Source organism: Fibroporia radiculosa (assembly GCF_000313525.1).
Source record: "Fibroporia radiculosa TFFH 294 genomic supercontigs, scaffold1148, whole genome shotgun sequence".
NCBI classification, from domain to species: domain Eukaryota; kingdom Fungi; phylum Basidiomycota; class Agaricomycetes; order Polyporales; family Fibroporiaceae; genus Fibroporia; species Fibroporia radiculosa.
Window position 1 is genome coordinate 45290 of NW_012133269.1, and position 16874 is coordinate 62163.

The 16874-nt window shown below is 49.4% G+C and overlaps 6 protein-coding genes across 6 annotated transcripts; 5 read left to right on the plus strand and 1 right to left on the minus strand.

The window, feature by feature from the left end:
- Positions 1–986: 986 nt before the first annotated feature.
- FIBRA_02267 (uncharacterized protein) lies at positions 987–1926 on the plus strand (the record flags this gene model as incomplete). Its single annotated transcript, XM_012324131.1, has 3 exons — positions 987–996; positions 1052–1135; positions 1193–1926. 3 exons carry the CDS (start codon positions 987–989, stop codon positions 1924–1926), a joined length of 828 nt encoding a protein of 275 aa, XP_012179521.1.
- A 1073-nt stretch (positions 1927–2999) lies between these two features.
- On the plus strand, positions 3000–3925 carry FIBRA_02268 (uncharacterized protein; the record flags this gene model as incomplete). The annotated part of the gene is made up of 2 exons (XM_012324132.1): positions 3000–3254; positions 3395–3925. 2 exons carry the CDS (start codon positions 3000–3002, stop codon positions 3923–3925), a joined length of 786 nt encoding a protein of 261 aa, XP_012179522.1.
- Positions 3926–8232: 4307 nt separating this feature from the next.
- Positions 8233–9485, minus strand: FIBRA_02269 (uncharacterized protein; the record flags this gene model as incomplete). Its single annotated transcript, XM_012324133.1, has 5 exons — positions 8233–8484; positions 8538–8631; positions 8687–8847; positions 9202–9261; positions 9324–9485. The coding sequence occupies 5 exons, from the start codon at positions 9483–9485 to the stop codon at positions 8233–8235; spliced, it is 729 nt and encodes a 242-aa protein (XP_012179523.1).
- Positions 9486–9984: 499 nt separating this feature from the next.
- On the plus strand, positions 9985–10845 carry FIBRA_02270 (uncharacterized protein; the record flags this gene model as incomplete). Its single annotated transcript, XM_012324134.1, has 3 exons — positions 9985–10116; positions 10199–10652; positions 10712–10845. 3 exons carry the CDS (start codon positions 9985–9987, stop codon positions 10843–10845), a joined length of 720 nt encoding a protein of 239 aa, XP_012179524.1.
- Positions 10846–11334: 489 nt separating this feature from the next.
- Positions 11335–12316, plus strand: FIBRA_02271 (uncharacterized protein; the record flags this gene model as incomplete). Its single annotated transcript, XM_012324135.1, has 4 exons — positions 11335–11385; positions 11439–11789; positions 11841–12056; positions 12119–12316. The coding sequence occupies 4 exons, from the start codon at positions 11335–11337 to the stop codon at positions 12314–12316; spliced, it is 816 nt and encodes a 271-aa protein (XP_012179525.1).
- Positions 12317–13244: 928 nt separating this feature from the next.
- FIBRA_02272 (uncharacterized protein) lies at positions 13245–15548 on the plus strand (the record flags this gene model as incomplete). The annotated part of the gene is made up of 5 exons (XM_012324136.1): positions 13245–13402; positions 13456–13822; positions 14124–14325; positions 14381–14808; positions 14868–15548. The coding sequence occupies 5 exons, from the start codon at positions 13245–13247 to the stop codon at positions 15546–15548; spliced, it is 1836 nt and encodes a 611-aa protein (XP_012179526.1).
- Positions 15549–16874: the final 1326 nt, after the last annotated feature.

Consider the following 16874-nt stretch of genomic DNA (forward strand, 5'->3'; position numbering starts at 1 on the left):
CTTGCTCGACTGTGACAGGCAGCAGCGACTTCGTGTTGGATGTCGTCCAAGAAAGCGCGCCTACCGCGTCTGACTGAATTTTGCCGTAGTTTCGGATAGACAACCTAACCTTGAATTTCAAAATACATTGCCGTACACTTATTTCCGACGCAGCTATGCCAAATATAGAAACTTTCGAACTCGAACCTGACTGCTCGGTACTACAACGATGTCACTGCAATTCTAATACCATGGCTCTTCTGAGGAATTTGGGTTGTATTCGAACAAACACTGCTCCATTTTTAATGTAGGTCGAGCGACGGACGAGAGTTAAGCCACACTGCACAGTTGCATGAATTGTGCCGCACTGCTGAGTTAGTGGCCAATGTTCCGATGTTCATCATTTTCTATCTGTTCAACACTTGCAGACCTAGAACTATATGGATCATGGGGAGCATTTGAGCAATGACGTCGACGATAAAATCACTGGAATTCTGATTTGATTCCGATTGTTTGCAGACTTAGAATGCTAAGCAACGAGCCTAGTTGCCCCCGCTGGCAGAAGCAGCTTGAAATCTTCCAAGCTTTGCGCTCAATCTCCACTCATCACTTCTTTCGGCAGTAAAAAGCTCCAAGATACAATCATGCTTCGAGTGACGGTGTTCGGTTCCGGTCACACTGTATCCTAATTTCCGCTGCAGTCAAGTGTGTATTCCAATTATGCACCTCAACTTCAAATTGTGAGCGGCAAGGGCCCGCAGGGCTATCGCGCGTGTCTGTCACGAAGAAATCTGTCATTCATACTTGTTAAAATCGTCTCTCAGGGCCCTCCAATTTGGACAAAGTCATATTCAGATTGGGTTCTGCGCGAACAATACGGCGCCAGAAGGCTTGTCGCGCACGCGAAAGAGTTCCGTTCCTGCGATGCCTTCTTGACTTGACTGAGACGGACGCTCTTCTCCTCGAGGCAGACACAGTTTCGCCCCGTCCGCTCACCATCTTACACCATGGGTGACGGTATGTAATCTTTCGACACCACTTTCACATAGGTCACTAACATGGCTAGTCACAGACGATGGATCTTTAAGGTACATGGTCCGTGGATACTCCCGAGATCTACCAATTAGGAGGCCGACTTCGCCCATATTAGATGAGGGTACGTGCATTGAACTCTTTCGCCGAGTGCTGAAACTGAGCGACATACGATACACAGACCAAGTGAGCGATTCGCTAAGAAATGTCCCCTTCCTCGTCTCCGAAATCCCGGAAAAAGGCATGGGACTCGTTGCTGCACGCCTCATCGCCACGGGCGCCCCGTTCTTTACTGAGCGGCCGCTGTTTACACAGCCTTCGGCATGCACAAACTCGACCATCCTTGGTGAGCTCGCGCTTCACACTCGCGATGAGCAGCGCGAGTTCTTCTCTCTCAGCAACAAGTACAAGAGTGGCCGGAAGGTGTTACCTGGACTGGGAATCTTCAGGACAAATGCTGTCCCGTGTCCGATTATGAAGGCCAATTGCGCCGAGGAGAGGCTTGGTCTATTTTTTGCTGCAGCACGGCTCAATCACTCGTGCACACCAAATGTTTCACGGGTATGGGATTCAGAAGAGCAGGTATTGAAGTTCTATGCGTTGCGACACATTGGGCCCGGAGAAGAGCTGTGTATCAGCTATCTGGATGTGCTCGAGACACGAGATGAGCGACGGGCAGAGCTGTGGAGCCACTTTGGGTTCGAATGTGCGTGTTCAGTGTGCACATTGCAGGGAACTGCGTTGGAGGAAAGCGATTATCGGCGCGCGGCGATACGGAGGTTGTACAACGAGATGTGCACTTGCACGAACGAGCCAGAAATTGGTATACAGAAGGCAAGTGGCTGGCTCAACAGTGTCGTAGAATTGCCTGAATATTCAATGATCATCAGGTTCAACTGGCCCTGCAGCTCTTGACAGACGAAGGCCTTCAACATTATGAAGCATTATTCTGCTTTGACGCATTCCAGCTCTGTGTTCTGGTTTGTCGCTTCTACTCATTTTCAGACTCAATCATGATCAATGATAAATCTTCTCCCCGGTGATGTGGCGCAGGTTTCTGACTTCGGCAACGCGAAGGCGTGGGTTGGAATAGCATATAAGTCGATGTGTAATGCGTCCGGACCAGATTGTCATGCTGCGCGCAAGCTCAAGATGTACTGGGCAAACCCGCGCTCGCACCGTTTTGCAGGCAAACTTCCACGCATGGTGTTGATTGGTCCGGAAAGTTGGTAGGCCGGGCGTTAAATAATTTATTTCCACGGGGATATTGAAATTGGGTTCCTGGCGTAATGCCGGGTTCATAGCTGGACTCGAGTTGCGTTCATGCTAGCCTTTATGTTCTTGTCTTTGAACCGGCTCACTCCGTTCACTGTATACACTATGCTAGAACATGTTCAAATACATATGCTGCTCTGTCTGCTCAGGACTTCTGTATTCAATCCATTTGATTGTCGACATATATGGTCCTGAAGTTATGTTGTGCCGGATTAATTGCAGCGCCGTCGAAACTCATAAACTCACCGTAAGTAAATTTGCAATCTGTTTGCACCTCGCACGCACGCGGTCGAGCCAAGTCGGTGACCTCAATTTTGATCGATGATCGGGAAGGTGATCCGAGGACAGGGCGTTCGTGCGGCTGTTTCAGCCTGTCTCAGTATGTCTTCCTCATTCGCACTTATTCTGGTCACAATCTTTCAGCTTGGACCATCTTCGCAGGAAACAATGTCAAGGAGTCAGTAAATAAATTAAGCGAGAGCAGGCAGCCTCCGTCCAAGTTGTTCTGGGGATATATATAGCCCACACAAGATGCGGTCACGATGTTCTCTGACAGGCCGAGCAGGTTCTCCAGGTGCCATGCCAGTGGCCTGCCTTACCCATGACTATCTTGTCTCTCGCCATCACCGTCTCTCGTCCTCCCCGTCTCTGATGGGCTCATCTGAGCCCTTGAAAGTGCACGAACGCTTATTTTGACGACCCAGCGACGAACTATGGCCTCTTCGACTGTCCCAGCCGCATCCACGACCACGAGTCTCGGCTCGCCCTCCGCGACATCAACAAGCACCTCATCCAGCCCAAATCCCACCCTTCCGTTCAGTTTCCTCATCGCCCTAGTCGCCATCTTCGTCTTCTTTCTCGGTTGTGGTTTCGGTTCACGCCGCCTGTCCATCGAGCTCCGGCGCAACCTCGGACGACTCCAAGCAAATGGTGGCCGCGCACAACCCCCAATCCCCGCATTATGGGATGTGAGTCCGCGTGCGTTATCGCGAGAAAGGACAAAGACCTGGCGCGATCTGCTCGTGAGTACTCTTTTGTGCGCATCTCGGAGCGCTGACCGTAGCGCTGACCGTCCTACGATCACTTATCTACCTCCATCTCCCTCAAGCCGCTTTCCGTCACATATATCCGCCAGGAGGAATGGGGGGACACAGCGCCTGCTCTCCCTCGACGTCCGCGCCTCCCGCTTCGTCAGCGCATAATAGACTACATACCCTTCTTTTCCCTTCTCGTCGCAGTCCGTGCAATGAGACGCGCGCGAGCGCACCCGGGCATAAACTCCCTCGAGGCTTACTCTTATGCGCACGGACTCATCGAAATGCCACCTCCGCCGCCACCCGTGCGTGCGCTGCAAGTCACAGTGTTGGTGGCCATGCCCTCGCCGGATCGCCCGTATGCGAAGCGGCCCTTGTCCATGGATTCGAGGCTAGAGGACGCTGCCATAAATCTACCACGACTATCCTATGCCGGAGGGCTGGAGCAAGATGCGCAGAAGAGGGTTAGTACGGGGAAAGAGCGCGCGAGCGTGACTTATATCGACTCGCCGCTGGAAGAGACACCTCTTTCAATATTAAACATTGGGGAGTACGCAATCGGTACGCTTCAGATGCCTTGGGAAGTGAACGAGGGGGAGATGTGAGCTCCGCATAGTTGACTCCCCTTCTCCGTAGAGTTTAAATTTTTTCTAAATTCTTTACTGGCGGGCAACTAAAACTTATATCTTAACTTGTGTTGTATTCATCTACTCAACCGATCGCCGTTTTCTGTACTAAATATCTTATGTTTCAGGCGAGCTTATACGCAGGAAACAGGCGGTTTTGGACGTGGAAGATGGCGCAGTTAGTATCCATTTTCAAGCTTTATCTTTGGATGTTTGTGCACTACGCCATCGGGCATTCCACCACTCGAAATCACCTTCTAGCCTCCACACATTTTAGAATCATAGATATCCGGAAGTAAGCACAAGATCGTGAAAGGCGTGGCCATTCGCTCTTTGAGTCGCTTCAATCCAAGGCGGGCGGTCTATCCAAACAAAAGCATCAAGCCGGCATTCAGGAAGCAGAAGCCCCAGCACTCCGACGTGAACTATCACCGGGTCACGTTCAATTGGGAGCATTCAATGCAGTACTTGGTGCGGGTCTAAACCTTTGGCCCATCTTTCGTCTTAGCCAATCTCCCGCCACCTGCATTCTCCCCTGTTTTACGGGGAAGCTGTGGCAATCTAGTCATATGCAGGACGGTGGTGTACTCGCAGCGCTGAGCAACAATCACGACAAGCGTCGAATGAAATTATCAACGCGCTCGCATTGTGAATTGATTTCCTTGCCGCGGTCCATGATACGGCTTAGGCGCGGATCTAGCTATGTTCAAATGTTAATGATACGCTGTTACAAAGAACCCGCGGTGAAATTCTTCTGACTGCCTGAGATTGTATCAAGCAGGATAGATCTTTCCTCGCCTAGTTCTTCCAAAAGTTAACAAATAGGTGTCTGATGCTAGGAGCAGAGCTGTCAGTACTTAGATATATTGCACAACGCTGGAAACCCCTCACAGGTTGTTGCGAAAGGATACATTAAATCGCGTCCGTCGATGCTTTGACGATACAATATTCGCTATTCCGATCTTCTCCCCCTCTTTGCCAACGATTACATTGGTTACTATCAGTGAGTGCTTCTTTTTTTTATGATTCGCTCGATGTACAGCCCTTCTTCCTATGAATTTCCTCCATTTCCAGCAGACAACTCATCAAATAACGCTCCCCCAACTCGTGTTCATCTTTTACGTCGCCATGGGCATCTGCAACATAATCGATGATGCATCTACGGTGTGAGTGAGAAAATGAGCTAGCATTTTGTATGGAGTACTAATTCTGAGCGTATAGAATATCCGTGAACACCGCCTCAACTCCACGCCCAGTGCAATCTTTTCCCAGGCTAAACGCAGAATATGGAATTCGTGGATACTCGGCTTCGGAAATCATAGTTACACTAGGCACACTGTATCTATCATCGCCACCATGAATATTCAGTGCTGGTGGAATGAGATCCGCCCGCAGTAAGCCTTTGAATTTCATTTTGACATTCGGGCTATGACGTAATGTTGCTTGACAGATTGCAGATTGATTGTATAGATATACCACTGGCCGTATTGTAGAGTAAGTCTGCGACTTAGAGCCCCAGAAGCATGGTACGCACACAGGAACTCGCCCAGGGATCTCTTGATGAGCTGCTTTACATATTTGTTACTATGTTTCAAGTCTCAACAATCACTGGAAGTAGGAGCTGGTATTGTCATCCTTCAATCATTCACCGTCCTGATATAAGATTTGTATAAGCTATTAACAGCTCTCACCGAACAATAGCCTGTCCGCAGTAATGATTGTCCTAAATGATTCAGGCGACCCCCACAGCCACTGCCTGCGTATAAAGCATGGCCATTTGCGATGCTAGATCCTGCGTGCCGGTCACCAATCACAACCACTCATTCAATCCTAATATGTGAGTACAGAATTGCCTTTGAAGCAGGGTACGAGGATTGACTGAAACGTTGACGACTTTCTAGTTCCAACTTGCACCTTGCTGTCCCAGACGCGCTTTATTCAGTCGCCTTCAACATGCTCGTCAAAATCTTTCTAGCGTTGTATATCATCATAACAGCTCACGTGGTCGTAAATGCAATGCCCGTTCTACCAACGTACGTAGGGGCTTCCTTGAGGACGTTTAAGGATGAGCTGACACTCTATGACTGATATTGTACTTTGACTCTTCAGTCATACTAGGGCGGAGTTGAACAAACAACTAATTAGAAGGTGGGATTGGCCCCAGGACAACCCCTTTGGAGATCTCAGGGGAGGTTCAGGAGGAGTTTTTCCAGACGTAGCACATCTGAGTGGAAAACGCCACTGAAAATGTGTTTTTCAGTGGTCGTAATTTCAAATACATTCGTCCTATTCGGCTGAGGATGAGGCTGGCTTTTTTGAGACGTTTCCATTGCCACCAATATTTCTGCGCCTTTTCGTTTGTGAATATCTAGGTCAAGACCAAAGAGTCTCAATTTGACAACCTAATGAAAAAAGCTATATATGAAAAAACCAATGTACAGCATACTGACACCTTGTTCATCAGGCGTTCCTGTCAGAATAATACATCATATGCGCAACCAGATGATACATTATATGCTCTCATTACGGCTCGTACTCGAGATGTACCACTGGCACTGATGTATCGCCTCGGACCTTCTCTGGCCCACCCATACTATGATCTAAGATACTACTGAAATACTCGGAGCATTAACTCACTCGTCTTCATGCAACATGACGTTTTGCGCCCTATACAGCCGGTGATACCATTTTCCAAGATGTTTCGCAGTACTTCTACATTGCGGGTTCTGGAACATTAATCAGGCGTGCAGATATTTCCATTTTCAGAGGCGTGCGACATGCTGTCAATATAGACACTAGTGGAGTCTATCACAATCGAAACGGGGAATTGGGCGGGGAGATACTGATTGTTGGTATGGACGCTCATGTAACCTTTCATCAGGTATCACAAGCCGTGTAGTACGTACATATCATATGATGAGCAAAATTCTGCGCGTGCGTTGGTTCACTGGCTTACCCTAGCTGCGCGGAGCCACAGGTGTCCTGTATCTATCACCGCTGCCATGAATGTATGTACAGTGCTGGTAGAATGGTGCTCCGTGCGAGCAGGCCAACTTTAAGATCCACCTACGATGAGCCTTTGAATTTCAATTTGACATTCGGATTATGACGTATTGCTGCTAGACAGACTGCAGACCAATTGCATAGTGGTGCGTACACAGGAATCTATTGATGAACCATTTTGCATATTTGTTATATTCCAGATCCCAACCATCACTGGGGCTGGTGTCCATTTTTCGACCATTCACTGCCCTGATGTAATGTTGCATATTTACAGACTACTTGACAGCTCTCACGGAACAATAGCCTATTCGTGATAATGGCTATCCCACACTTGCCAAACGTGTCGGGTGGCCCCCATGGCCATAAAACACGTCCGTCTGCGATGCGAGATTCTGCGTGCTGGTCACCCATCTCATTTTCACAACCACTCATCCAATCCTAACATGTGAGTATATAATTGCTTTTGAATGTGAGGAACACTGATTGAAACGTTGACGACTTCATAGTCCGAATTTGCACTTTGCTGTCCTTGACGTGTTCTCCATCCACTCGCCTTCAACATGATCGTCCAAGTTTTTTCGGTGTTGTATATCATCATAACAGCATGCGCAGTCACCGATGCAATGCCCGTTCTACTAAAGTATGTGGGGACTCTCGGATCGACTTTTGAGGACAAGCTGACACCCCGTGGCTCATATTATACTTCGACTTCAGTCATCCCAGGTCAGAGTTGAACAGACGACAAGGATGGGAGTTCGGCCAGAACCCTTACGCAGGATACGAAGGAGGTTCGGCAGGAGCCGTAGTGGGAGGACCTATGGAACTGGCGAATTACGGTCCATAAACATTAAACTTTGGTTTTGGTCCCATCGCCGAGAGTTGGTCGGAAGGTCAAATTACATTGACAAGTGGATCAATCATTTGGAAGTTCATCAGGTTGCGCTGAACAGTAGTCATTGCATGTAGAATTAGCAGCTATATTCCTGAATCTAGTCCGATTCTGAGGGTCGAATGTCCATGCAGGCGCGGCCTCGGCCCAACGCACGAGCAATCGCTGACCTAACAGATCAGAAAAGTCGCTGAAGAACACTGGAACAAATGTTTTGGTCATATATCAATATACCAGTAGGAGACTACAAAACCTCTGCCCAGAACCGTACTCAATAAGTCAATTATCATCCACATATAATACTTACCTCTCACATACTTGCTTATACACATGGGCGTACAAGATAAGAGGAATGCGACTCTCAGCACTGTCGTTTTGATCCAAACCTCAATCACTACTCTGTTTTACTTTCCATTACTCGCCCCACCATCTCCCCGACCCAACGTTCGAATCCGTCTTGATCCATGACGCCCTGTTCGTCGAAGAATGTATTGTATCCCCGCTCACCCTTTGAGCGCCCTCGGCCAAGCAGCGACTTTCCTCCTGACGTAGAACGAACATAGGTCAGTCCGAGCGCGTATGCCGGTGGTGACGACGGAGTAGATGGTGTAGTTGTGGATGTGAGTGTTATCCGTTCTGTTACAATCTAGATTGGCGGGTCGCATCAAATTTATACTGCAAAATAGCATGGTTACATACACGCTTGTCAAAGGTCTTGCGTTTGCCTACGAATACAATGTCGCCTTCGACAAAGTACGCATAGAGTGTTTGAATTGTTGTTAACAGAACATAGCTGTAGTATGTAACAAGTCAGTAAATGTAGTAGATGCTTCTAGCGAGAGACGCACAGTATCAGGCCTGCCCACACGACAGGTTTGCTTCGTTCAAAGGCAATTTTATAACCGTACAGCGCCGTCCCTGCTGCGACAAAGACACTGGCCCAACCAAGTGCTAGTCGGACGTCCGTATGCGTGTAAATTTGCTTGAAGAGGTCGGGGCGCGAGAGAAACTGCGAATATGATTGGCACGTCAGCCTAACCCTGTCAAGATAGAAAAGAGTGCAAAAGAAAGATATCAAACGATGAAAGAAATGAAGGCTTTCTCGAAATCAACGCTCAATGTGACTTCTTCGGAACCCCGCACTGGAAAGGCACATACAGTTCCAGACAAGAGCAGGTGGCACGAGACCATGGATATATCCCACGCAGGTATGTCAATGCTTCAGTTCCAAAACATTGGTAGGATAAAATATTGTTTGGATGGTGCCAGCCCTCCATCTATAAGTGCAGTGCTCAATACTACCATACTGCGCTATCTGAACATGCCGCACACAGGAGGTAAGCTCTCCGCGCACGCGACATACAGGAGAGCGCCCCGCACCACCCAGAGATAGAAGTTTAGACGGAACAGGCAGCGAAAGGGACTGACTCGTTTCAAAGCATCATCACACGCGTGCTTCATCTCCGTCACGCTTGCATTGTTCACCTTGACCTCCTCTCTGTGCTCGAGGGAGGGCGCAAGCGCGGTCGCAAGAACGCCGTCAACGACTAGCTTTGTTTCGCCATTCGCACCATTCAGAGCAGAAGTGGACGAAGATGGGTCCAGTGAGGGCTCGCCGTTCGCTACTTTTCGGCCGCGAGTTGTCATGCTGTGCGCGTGCTGAGTGAATTGGCTTTGAGTATATCAAAGTCGGGATAATCTGGCGCTGAGAGGGGGAGTGGAGATGAGATGAGATGACTGTTGTCGAAAATCAAGGGAAAGGGTATCGAGACGCTGCCTGGAGGGTGGAGGGTGGAGGATGGGAGGAAGACGAGCACTAGGAACGCGCCTAGCTTGGCCCCGTCAGTGATCTCGGCGACAACGTGGCTGGCCGCCTCGCACGAGATCGGTTCGCGAGCGGGTCGATCAATTGCTTCCAACAATCAGAGCCGGACCGGTATGGTGTGGTTCGATTTCTGCGACGCGTCGCGTTCTCGCGTCGTACGAGTTTTGTAAACTACGCGCCGGGCCCACCGCGGATCGCGTTGGCAGTATTTCGTTAGCAACAGCGCATCAACCGTATATATATCAACAGCGGATTGCCACCGGTCTACACGTTCTCTGTTTCCCGCCACCGCTCCCAGAGACGTGACGCACTACGTATCTTATGGCGGCGAAAAAGACATCGAGTGCGCCAAAGCCGTCAGGCGGCGTGTATGCATGGTTTATGAAGTGGATCATGCGCTCAGTGTGGTTTGCCTTGTTCATTGCGGGGTGTAGATGGCTAGACACGATCAAGGTGCGTCCATTTGTGATTGATATAACTCGAAATCCTTCTAACGGCTAGTGTCTCCAATCCGCTGGTACTCGATGCATTATAGGATAGGTGGTATGTCCTCGATCCTACGAGCCTGCATCAGCTCTCTCAAGCCGCCATTGCCGCGGCACCTGAGCCAAATGACATCAATTTCATGATTTCCTACATCGTTAACAACCTCACCGCGACATACCCTTCATCTATTATCGCGGTAAACCCCAACTCGTCTGAGTGGGTACTCAGCAACGCGGGGGGCGCGATGGGCGGGATGTACGTCATCCACGCAAGCATTACCGAATATCTCATTGTCTTCGGCACGCCTATTGGTACGGAAGGACACACTGGTCTGCACACCGCCGACGATTATTTCAACATCCTTGTTGGAGAACAGTGGGCGTTTAACCCGCCGAATCTGGAGATGGAGAGGTATCCAGCTGGAAGTGTGCACCACCTGCCGCGAGGACATGTGAAGCAATACAAGATGCATGAGGGATGCTTCGCGCTTGAGTACGCGAGAGGTGCGTGTTTGTTGCTTGTGTTCCGACACACGCTATTGACACCTACATGGATGCCATAGGATGGATTCCATTGATGATGCCTTTCGGCTTACTGGATGTGTTTTCGTCAACACTCGACTATTGGTCATTATATCACACCGTCCGAGTATCCGCTCGAGAGATGATTAAAAATCTGCTGCTAGGGAAAATCTAGAGCTAGTAATACGAAACTTGTGTCCATGTGGACAGTTTAATGTGACTTTGGTCGGTCTTCCCGAAGTCTTCCGGTTTGTTCTAGAGCGTGTCCTAAAGATGTTCTCACTTGGTCTCGTGCCCACGTGTCTTCGACACGTCTGGGTACGAGACCATTCCCACTCGGTGTATGGAGTGATGAGGAGTGCCCTATATCCTACCGTGGGTATCGCAGCTGCCGGACAAGCATGCCGCGCGGGAGTGGCCACACGAACTTCAGATAGCACTGCCTTGTACGTCCATGTGCTGGGGGAGAAGTCCAAAGTCCTTCGTTAGATGCACTTTCAGTTGCACCAACAGGACACTGACGTCATCTAGCAGACTTGATATAAGAAGGGAGAAGGGATGCAGATAATGCTATATTTACCCGCCGGCTGCATTTCAGCTGCAGTATCCTATCATCCGTGTACAACGCGCTCGAACTGTTCGTGTTACTAGTCCTGTCTCCAGTATGGTTCCTCCAGAAAAGAAAGCTAGGACTGCTGGTTATACTCTGTACTATGTGTGTATCATAGTTTGTGTCGCGAGCTTTACAGGTACTTACAATCATGACAGTGGTCAGGCATACCAGGACGAGGCGAATTCATCCGCCTCGCATTTGAGTATGCTGGCCAGCCATACGTAGAAATGAACGACGCCAAATCGCTGCTCCCGACGATCAAGAACGTCTCGAAGATCGGGCACCCAGTTCACTACGCCCCGCCTGTACTTGAGCTCCCTTCAGGCCGCGTGATCTCGCAGACCTCAGCGATTCTCAACCATATTGCGCCGATACTCGGCCTCGCGGGAGAGATCGGTAGCAATGTCATAAAGACAGACCTAAATGAAGAAGAGAGGGAAAAGGCGGAGGAAGAGCGAAGCTCTGTCAACCAGCTGGTCTTGACTGTGTTGGACTTGTGCAACGAGGTAAGTTTCCCGTCAAGGTGACTAATGCTATTTGACAACTAGCTGGTGCAGACGCACGACGTTCACCACCCTATAGCGGTGTCAAAGTATTATGAGGACCAGAAGGACGCAGCAATTGAGCGTGCGGCAGACTTCCGTGCCACTCGCATTCCTAAATTTTTCGAACATTTTGAGAATGTCCTCTCAACTAATCCAGCAACAGCCAACCTTGATAGAACATACCTCATCGGAAAGCAGACGACCACTGCAGACCTGGTCCTATTCCATGTGGGTCGTCCGCATAATGCTCACAAACATTGACCGGCATTGACATGCCACATTCGTTACAGGCTGTTGATGGGCTGCTCTTTGCGTTCCCGAAAAGACTGACTGCGATCCGCGAGAGTGGACAGTACGACAATATCTTCAAGCTGCATGAACGCATCGTGGGTGAGAAGGGTATCAAGGAATACATCGAAAGCGGACGGAGACAGGCATTCAACATGGGCCTGTTCAGACACTATGAGGAGCTTGATGGAGAGGAGTAAATCCTAAAGCCTGAGGGCCAAGAATGTATCAGCTTACGCATAATTCAGCATATGTATACGTTATCCGTCGCGCTTTCAATTGATCACCTCAAGCCTTCTCACCCTTTGTGGTTTGCAATATGCGCATTGTTGTCAATCTGCAACGTCTCCCTCGGCGTGGCAGATGTTAAGGAGACGACAGAGGTGATTTTGCCATGAATGAGTGAATTTGTATCAATGAAAATATTGGCTAGAAAATAGCCACAGGTGGAACAAGCCTCAGTGAGGGGTGCGCAGACGTCTGTGCCTAATTCGAACGCTTTAGCCTGCAGACGCGAATGTTGAAGGATGTATCTACTCTGCTCACAAGAGACCATTCTATATGTTTTTCTGTCACCACTCCCATCCCTAATGCCCTACCGCTCGCACTCGTGCCCGAATCTCGGAGCGGACGCTCCTTCTCCCATTTGAATGTTTGACGCATCTTAAGTTGCCGCAAGGTGGTTACTAACTATGACTGTGGATGGACATCACGCTTCCGGCCAGCAGGGTAGCCACAGAGGCAAGAGCGGGCTGGGACGGCGACCACGGGCGACGTCGCGAAAATGGCAAGGGAATTCAAGAGACGGAAACGATGGCGGAGTGCTTGAAGCTTGAAAGTCGGCAGGACGAGAACATTGGCGGCAGACAGATGTGGCGAGCGAGTCGGTAAAGGAAAAGGAATGTATTTGCCTACAATATGTATCTGCACACAGACACGGGATCCAATAGGCTATACTGAAGACTTGTTGTCCGTTGCTTTACCTGACTTTTCCCCTTTCTACCGACGCATATACATGTCGCCCAACAAATGATCTGGCAGCCACCACTCAGGCCTCAAGCTTGATCTGGCTTGGTATCGGTAGGAATGATATCTCCCTCCGTAAATCTAGCCCAGCGCACTTTAGCAATGGGCGCAGCGCCTGGTTCAGGATGGGCTGGGGTCTGTGGCAAGGGCAAGGTCGCCGTCAGAGACTATCCAGTCTCGTCTGCATCCATACGATTCACGATGCCCTTCAGGAGGTCGACCGTGAGGACATCAAGTCGTTGGTCTGAAGTATTCACCAGGTCAGTACCAGGTCCTTCGGGTGCGTCACCCGTAGCTCATTTTATATACACAGTTGGAGACTGTGGCCGCCGGCTCATCGCGGTTCTAAAAATATCTTGTTTCGCTCCAGGGAGGAGCTGCGATCGCTAAATACTCAATATCCCACAGAGGATGCAACAATATCTTCACAAATATCTCCCTCGCACATTCTCATTCTCGGTGGCGGACTTTCGGGCCTGTCCTCTGCCTTTCACCTTTCAAGGAGGTTTCCCTACTCGCAGATTACTCTTGTTGAGAAGACTTCCCGTCTAGGAGGTTGGGTGCACAGTGAACGAGTCAAAGTTAAGTTGGGTGAAGATCAAGACGCAAGGGAGGTAGGAGTGCTACTTGAGGCGGGTCCAAGGACGTTGAGACCAAATGGACTTGCTGTACTGGAATTGGTGAGTGGGGGTCATACCAACATTGTCTTAACTCTATCTACCTTGACATATTGTTGCGAGCGATGTGCATTGCTCGCCCCGCGAATATGTTTCCTTTAATATTGCAGGGCATGGAGATGCTGTTCTTTCGCAGGCGTCGATTGCTTCATTTGCTAATCGCGCGAGCACAGCTGGGTTTTGCCTGTTTCAGCTAGTACTATATCTTGCTTTGCAAGTAAGCGGCTCATCACAGTGGAGACATATTTACATATACAACGTCCACCAACTTTTGCTAATCTTCTCATCTATATCCATTGCTCAGATAAAGCTGCTTAATCTTCAAAATTCGGTCATCACAGTCCCGCGTACCGCACCCGCCGCGCGCAATCGCTTCCTACACCTTCCTGGCACCCATGGTCTTCTCCCAATCCCAAATTCTCTATTTAGCCTCCTGACATCACCATTCACGCGCGTGCTCCTCCCTGCAGTGTTCTGGGACGCGTTGACAGGCTCAAACAGGCCTTGTGAGTACTCGATCATTCCCAATTTATTAGGCTCAGTTCCCATTCTCGCTGGCAGCCGGCAAGAGCATTGATGCCGAATTCGACGAGTCGGTTGATTCTTTTTTAGCACGTCGATTTGGCTCCGACTTCGCACGGACCTTCGGCAGCGCTCTTGTACATGGAATATATGCAACGGATGCGCGTTTGTTGAGTATGCGCGCAGCGTTCCCTTCTTTGTATGAACTCGAGACGCGTGGTGGGGGTAGTGTTGTTCGTGGGGCGATAAGGGGGGCATTCGCCCACAAGGCTGAAAACAACAACAAATATGACACGGGGAATGTAGAGAGCATGATGAAGAGCATGAGTGTGTTCTCGTTCAGGGATGGAATACAGACACTCACAAACGCACTGGAGGGAGCATTGAAAGGTAGAGACAATGTAGAAATTGTTCTTGATGATGAGGCGGGGCAATTGTTAAAAGGATCTTTGGGCGGAGGATTCGAGGTAAGGTTGAGCTCAAGGTTTCATTGACCGTTGTCTGAGGACACCCTTTATCCCCGCAGGTCATCACGACGTCTGGACGTCGGCTTCAGTCTTCCCATCTTGTATCGGCTCTTCCATTGCACGCATTACATTCACTATTGCAACGATCTTCCAACCCATCGTCATCTTCGGGTCTCTCTGAACTGAGCCCTAATCTCACCGCAAACCCGTCGTCCACTGTGATCGTTGTCAGCTTCATCTTTCCCTTGCAACCTGGAGCGCCTCCGCCGCATCCACTTGGATTCGGCTACCTTGTCCCGCGTCCGTTCACAGACTACGGCGCGCAAGACCAAAATGAGATGGGCATTCTAGGCACGGTATTCGACTCGTGTTCTGTGCCCGAGCAGGATGCAGATCCTGATGGCGTCCCGGCGCCTATCACCAAGCTAACCGTCATGCTCGGCGGGCCTTACACCTTGTCCACGACCGACTTGGAATCACCTTCGTTCATTGATCGCTTGCTATGTCAACTGTCTGCCCATCTCTCGACGAACCTCCCGCAACCCTTGTGCACGCGCATTCACGTAAACCAATCCTGCATTCCAACACCCACTGTTGGTCACGAGAAACGCATGGATGAGCTCCGGAAAACCGTGAGGAGAGAATGGGGGCCGCAGATGGAGGTCATTGGTGCAGAGGTAGGTGGTGTTAGTGTAAGTGCATGTGTGGAAGCGGGAAGAAAGGTTGGAAGAGAATGGTGAAACACCTGTATATCGGACCGGGTCACTCTGGGAGTTGTACAGCTCACAAACCATCTAACATTCATTGTTACTTCCAAATATACGGCTGAGAAGTGTGTTCTCAGATTGGGAGGTCAGTCTACTCCTGGATATTAAAAGTAATATGCACTGTTGAAAGCGTCGGGCCTCTGCAGGGGACGAGATCATAAGCGGTCGTCGCCAACTTAGTACCTCGCTCGTGCCAAGTGGAATAGGAATTTCCGTGTGATTTATTGGTCACTCTGGCGGGGTCTCATCGTACAACTCCTTGTTCGGCGTGCGTGAGGTAACTATGTTCAACTCGCAAGTTGGGTACAAGGGTATACATTCGTTGTCGTATATTGTGACGGTTATGCAGGAAACATTCTGGCTATACCTGTAACGGTGAAAAAGAAGAGGGTACTCAAAGAGGCGCTCATCAACTACGAGCATACAGCTGACTGCAATACTCACGAAAGATGTGGGAATGACTTCACGGCATCGATCTTTTGCGCTGAAAGAGCACTAGTTGCTTCACGTTGGGAAAACTACTTTCAGAATATCCATACTAGGCCAAACCACAGTAGGCGTTGGGGAAAGACCGGTTCTACAACATTGTATGGTCCATGACTTGGTAAGCTTTCTCCGGGTCCTCGTGTATATCTGTCTATCTCGTGGATTTTTGAAACACAAAGCCGCAAAGCTACAAAGCAGGTCTACGTTTCTGCGATGAGTGCGTCTTCTTACCGAACACTTCGGTGAGTTTGAATGAAGGATGTCAGTCTTTCTCCAGCTTATTTCAAACTGCTGAAGTGCTTGACAGCGAAACCTCGCCAGATACCTATACATGCACATACAGCGAAATAATTCCCCGATGTCCACAAAAATCATCTCAAAACCCTTCAGCCCGTTCTTCCAGCCCTCACCAACTCATACTACAAAAATGCAGGTCGGAGCCAAACAAAATACGATCCATCTCATCAAATACCAACTTTTGTAGCATAAGTTGATTAGGCCTATTTACACCGCATCGTGAACTGTTAGCGTATAGGTAAGCAAAACATTCTCATTGATAAAAGCAGTCAGTCAACAAAACATCGAGGAGGCTTTACAATACATCTACGTGACAGTCCTTCGCCATCGCTAACAAATTACCACATTATTATGATAAAACTTCACCACTCCGATTGGCATCTACAGCCCAAGGACTTTGGCGACGTTATCATGGCGTGGCACAAGCTTGATGCGGAAGGGAACAGGCGATCGTCCAGAAAGACCGTCGTACTCTTGCAAGTCAATGGGTTCGCCGGGAATCTCAACCATGTTGAA